Here is a 6,087-nt window from a genome sequence, read left to right as displayed (position 1 = left end):
AATGTCTAGTACGCGCCCCCAGGCGGTCAGTTGAGTTCAGACAGTGAACGAAGGAAAAGCGAAGTCGATTGACTATAGTTGATCTCCTAAGAGCTTCTACGTATCTTCTCGGTTAGAAGTTCACGAAGAGAAACCACAGAACTTTTTAGTGTTTAGTTCGACAGTTACTTGAAGGTAAGATGAATTCAGCCCGTTTGTTTGGACCGATAAATTTACACGAACTGATTTTGTAAAGTTAACATTCGTGAATTTGGAATTCATAGCATTCTTGAAGAATATTCTCCTGTGTATTCTGAGCAATGACTCGTTGATTTAATCGATTCTAAAGACAGCCAGTCTTATTCTTGACATGTTTATTCTTCTATTTTACAAATGTTAAGATCACTTTTAGATTTTTGTGAACTGGAAATTAAATTGGTTTGTAGTTTCTACTCTGCTCTCGTTAAAGGGAAATTGGTTAGAGAAACAGCTTCATTCATAATTCATTCAGTGGCACTGAACAATACAGATGATACAAATCTCAGCAACTAAACCTTCAGTGACTGAATGAAAGTATTCACAAGAATGCCTCATCATCTTTCCTTAGAAAAAGTCCTTGATGTGACTGATATCCTTTTCATAATTGGGAATAATTTGATGTAGACCTACTTCATTCAACATACAGAGCAACTCTTATACTGTATGAATTTACTTCATCTGTATTTAATATCACAGTACTCATACCATAATTCTTTCACCAGATGTCAGCCCCAGCCATTGGCATTGACTTGGGAACCACCTACTCCTGTGTGGGTGTTTTCCAGCACGGAAAGGTGGAGATCATCGCCAACGACCAAGGTAACAGGACAACCCCTTCCTATGTGGCCTTCACGGACACTGAGAGACTCATTGGAGATGCTGCAAAGAATCAGGTAAGGATACTAATCACATATCAAATCAGAAAAGTTATGATTATTCAGACTTTTTCAGTTGAATTGAACTGATTTAAATTGAATTGAATTGAATCCTTTGTTCTAGCAATGAGTCATATATACATTAGATAAATACAATACATATATTAAAAAAGACTTTACAGAAAATATTGCTCTTAAGTCTTTATTTTGTCAATAAATTTCACTTAAACGTCAGACTAAGCTTCTCTTGAGACTATAGGAAATAGGTTACATTGACAGAACTTCTACAGAATATGTCTGCAAGTATGTCAAGAACTTGAACTGTACAGTTGACAGTTGTTTAGAAAAGTGAAGTGGGTAATTCTGCTCATTCCAGGTGGCCATGAACCCCAACAACACAGTGTTCGATGCAAAACGACTCATTGGAAGGAAGTTCGAAGACCCAACAGTTCAGAGTGACATGAAACATTGGCCTTTCACTGTTGTCAATGAAGGAGGAAAACCAAAGCTTAGAGTTGAATTCAAGGGTGAAACAAAAACATTCAACCCAGAAGAAATTTCTTCCATGGTACTGACCAAGATGAAGGAAACTGCAGAAGCCTATTTGGGAAAGACAGTTAAAGATGCTGTCATCACAGTCCCTGCATACTTCAATGATTCTCAGAGACAGGCTACAAAAGATGCTGGCACAATTGCTGGGATCAATGTTCTCAGAATTATCAATGAACCAACTGCTGCGGCCATAGCCTATGGCCTTGATAAGAAGGGAGGAATGAGGGGAGAAAAAAATGTTCTCATATTTGACCTCGGTGGTGGTACTTTTGATGTTTCTATTCTTAGTATTGATGAAGGTGTCTTTGAAGTAAAATCTACAGCTGGAGATACACACCTTGGTGGAGAAGACTTTGATAATAGAATGGTAAACCATTTTGTTCAAGAGTTCCAGCGTAAGTACAAGAAAGACCTAACAACCAACAAGCGAGCAATTAGACGTCTTAGGACAGCATGTGAAAGAGCCAAGAGAACCCTATCTTCTTCTACACAGGCTAGTATTGAAATTGATTCCCTCTATGAAGGCACTGACTTTTATACATCTATTACCAGGGCCCGTTTTGAGGAACTGTGTTCTGATCTCTTCAGAGGTACACTAGAGCCTGTAGAAAAAGCTCTGAGAGATGCAAAGCTAGACAAGGGAACCATTTCAGAAATCGTTCTTGTTGGAGGATCTACTCGTATTCCTAAGATTCAAAAGCTATTACAGGATTTCTTTAATGGAAAGGAACTGAATAAATCCATCAACCCAGATGAAGCTGTAGCTTATGGTGCTGCTGTACAGGGAGCAATCTTAAGAGGCGACCAATCTGAAGGAGTTAAAGATGTCTTACTTCTAGATGTAGCCCCTCTTTCTCTAGGTATTGAAACTGCCGGAGGTGTTATGACTGCTCTCATCAAGAGGAACACCACAATTCCCACCAAGCAGCAGCAAGTCTTCACAACTTATGCAGATAATCAGCCAGGCGTTTTGATTCAAGTTTATGAAGGTGAGCGTGCAATGACCAAGGATAACAACCTTCTGGGTAAGTTTGAACTGAGTGGAATACCACCTGCGCCAAGAGGAGTACCTCAAATTGAGGTTACTTTTGACATCGACGCTAATGGAATTCTCAATGTTTCTGCAGTTGATAAGTCCACTGGAAAGGAAAATAAGATCACCATCACAAATGACAAGGGCCGTCTGAGCAAGGAGGAAATCGACAGGATGGTGAACGACGCAGAGAAGTACCAGGAAGACGACGCCAAGCAAAGAGAACGTATTGAAGCTAAGAACCGCCTCGAGTCACTCTGCTTCAGCATCAAGTCTGCTGTCTCAGAGTCTTCGGTGGCAGACAAACTGTCTGGGGACGAAAAGAGGTCTGTTGAGCAGAAGGCAGAGGATTGCTTGAAGTGGCTGGATGCCAATCAGCTCGCTGAGAAAGAGGAATACGAGCACCAGATGAAAGAGCTAGAGCAAGTTTGGCGGCCCCTAGCTAGCAAGGTCCACGGCCAAGGGGGCAGCTCAGGTCAGCAGGGTTCAGGCAGGGGACCAACTGTTGAGGAAGTTGATTAACTCGGTAACTGATTAACAGACTTCATAAGTTTATCTAAATATATTTTTGACGAAGTATTATGATCTCTTCAAATAGATAAAACTTTCAACTTTATCGTTAATCTCTTAGATATTCACAGGGACTGTTCGATACTGATCTAAATATCTGCTAACACTCAATTAAGTGCCATTTTATTTTTCTATAAAATAAAGTCTTGAACTCAATATTCAGTATCATTAAACCTCCTGTCTGAAGTGGGATTGAAAATCTAGAATAAAGAATATTTGCTTCACACTATAATTCCTTATACAAAAATAATTCTTCGTGAAAACCAGGCACCATATAAAGAATATTTGTTTATCTGTCTAAAACAAATAATCTTGTCGTCTCTTCAGAAGAAATATGGGCTGTATTTGACCCTTCTAAAATGAATAGTTCCCAGATCACATAGGTACCCCCGGCTGGGAGAAGAAAAGAAGAAGAAAAAACTATTATACTGAAAGAGGACAGTGATTCAACTATGGACCTAATGGTTAACGTGGCTTCTGGACAGCTTACATTACACATAAATTTATTAATAAAGATAAGGTTCAAAGGAATCTTTGGATATAATTACTCATTCATCGTGCAACTTACTGATCTATGATAGAAATTACATTTATTAAATGGCGTTGGACAGTCGAAGGTCACTTTCACTGATAATCAAATCATTTAGCATAATTCCTTTAATCTAACGATATATGTAGTACACAGTCATTCGTATGTATACATGTATTTCACTCGTGGGTGCAATACATACATAGATTGTATACACGAATCCGGATGCAAACGCCCTGACTCACACTTTGCTGTCTGAAAGAGTTGGCACAGAACATTAATGGAGCATTATCATCGGTCTAATTTTCCTAGCCTTATTGCAGTGGCGGATTTAATGGGGGTGGGCGTGGGGCACCTGGTCACGTAGACCCCATCCCCCATGGATAGAATGTGTAAATCTCGCAAAGCTAATAATTCTAGTCTGATAATACATACTGTCTGCACACACGTAGAATATTGATAGAAACACTGAAAATGAAATAGTAGAATTTATTTTTCTTTATGTATTTATTTGACAAAGCAACTTCACCTGCTACTTCTTTATAGGCTACAGTTGTTGGAAACAATGAAGCAATCCTTATGATTATATAACCTCTCTCTCTCTCTCTCTCTCTATCAGCACATACAATATATACTATGTGCATATAATGTAAATTTTGTCTTTATACATATATGAATATTGATATATATGTACCGTATATATGTATATATATATATATATATATATATATATATATATATATATATATTATATATACATACATAGTACATACATATATAATTCTAAGTGGCCCCCTTGAAAGATTTCTAGATCCGCCACTGGCTACTTGCTACTTAATGTGCTACACTAAGCACCAGTGATACTAATTTATGATAGTCTAGTGCTTATATACTCCGGTGGGCTTAATTAGCAACATTGAGCCTATTCCCACTGGCACCAGACCGCTTGGTTTTGCTGCAAGTATAACACCCTTTGTTGTGTTCTGTAGGATATTCATAATCAAATTGTATAAATATTTATTATATTAATAATTATAAAGTAATAAAGAGAATAAACAAGTGGCTTGTGTGGCTCTCAACAGTAAAAGTGTTATTATCGTTGTTATTCCTTAATGTGCTGACTGTCACGATTTCATAATATTTCCCATAAGCTAAATTCCTCAGGGTAGAACGTCTATTTGAGAAAGAAGAGAACAGAGAAGCATGATAAGATCAATTTATTTTATACAAATAACAATAGTATGGTAATTACTTATAACAATACATACAATGATTAGATATAAATAACAATAAACAAATCATGAAACAAATATATGCATGCGTGAATATGCCTTATAAGTCAAAGGATTAATGACCAGTCTAAAACCGTGGGAAGTTGTTATATGCAATTCACACAATGGCGTTCGGTGTTCTTGTTAGCCATTAAAAACTGAGACCTCACAAATGTACAGTCACCAACGTACATTATAGTGATAGTAAAAAGACGTGCCCGGTAGTTGCACGGACGTCATGAGTGCTTATTTGAAATGCTTGTTCTAACAATGTTTTTTTTTTTTTTGGATAACTTCATTTCCCTTTGGGTTTGTAGGCGCGAACAATATAGGATAATAGGAGAGACACGTGACTTTTTAAAAGGAATATACCAAGTAAAAGAAAAACAAATATTTGTAACAATTATGTGAAATGATTAAGAATAAAATAGCATAAACGACTGATAAACATGTTGCTCAGTCACGTGTAGTAAACTTTGAAATTGTGACGTCACCGGTAGGACAATGTCACTCTAACTGACTCTTTTTCATAAACGAAGCTGAAATACTTTGGTTAAAAATGCGAGGTTAACGTCAGCCTTGCCTTGCAAAGGGAAAAATCATACCTTCTTTTCGCAGTCTCCAGTTAATGTTCTAGAACACTTTCCCAGCTCTGATTAACCCGTCCATATTTGGAAACATTCTCCTACTGATAAACCGTCTTGGATAAACGCTCTTTATGGCGCTCCTATATTTAGACGCATATGCATCTCAGGTCTACCAATCAGGGAGTTGCAGAGGGACGACGTCAAGGAGCGTCTTCCCAATGGGAGAGACTTCAGGATAACCAGTGATGTCACCAAGTGTGACTTTCGACGGGATTGGCGATGAAATCGATGACGTCATTGAAGCTTTAGATCGAGGATAATAAGCTGAGATAATGAAGACTCTCAGAACTCGGTGAATTACTCAACCTACGTGCATTTGGAGAGTACATAAATGGTTTTATTAGGGCAAACCTATATATGACGTCACTGATAAATAAAGGTTACTGTAGCTTATTTGCAACACCTAATTTACTGTCCTCATTGCAAACACCGTAAAGTTGTTTGAATGAACTAACGTTGTGGAACGATTTATGAATATTTTCTCGATGAATTAAACACGATGCTACTTTTACTGGTCTAAGTCTAACCAAATTCAGACTTTCTTAATAATCAGGTACAACGAACAGGTGTTTAATGAAGGAAGCACGGAGAC

General features: G+C 37.7%; 1 protein-coding gene across 1 annotated transcript; it reads left to right on the top strand.

The window, feature by feature from the left end:
- LOC135224472 (heat shock 70 kDa protein cognate 4-like) lies at positions 1–3,204 on the top strand. The gene is made up of 3 exons (XM_064263477.1): positions 1–174; positions 741–911; positions 1,270–3,204. Exons 2-3 carry the CDS (start codon positions 741–743, stop codon positions 2,998–3,000), a joined length of 1,902 nt encoding a protein of 633 aa, XP_064119547.1. The 5' UTR covers positions 1–174; the 3' UTR covers positions 3,001–3,204.
- Positions 3,205–6,087: the final 2,883 nt, after the last annotated feature.

The sequence above is a fragment of the Macrobrachium nipponense genome, chromosome 12, assembly GCF_015104395.2.
Source record: "Macrobrachium nipponense isolate FS-2020 chromosome 12, ASM1510439v2, whole genome shotgun sequence".
NCBI lineage: Eukaryota > Metazoa > Arthropoda > Malacostraca > Decapoda > Palaemonidae > Macrobrachium > Macrobrachium nipponense.
This window is presented reverse-complemented; position numbering and strand designations above follow the sequence as displayed.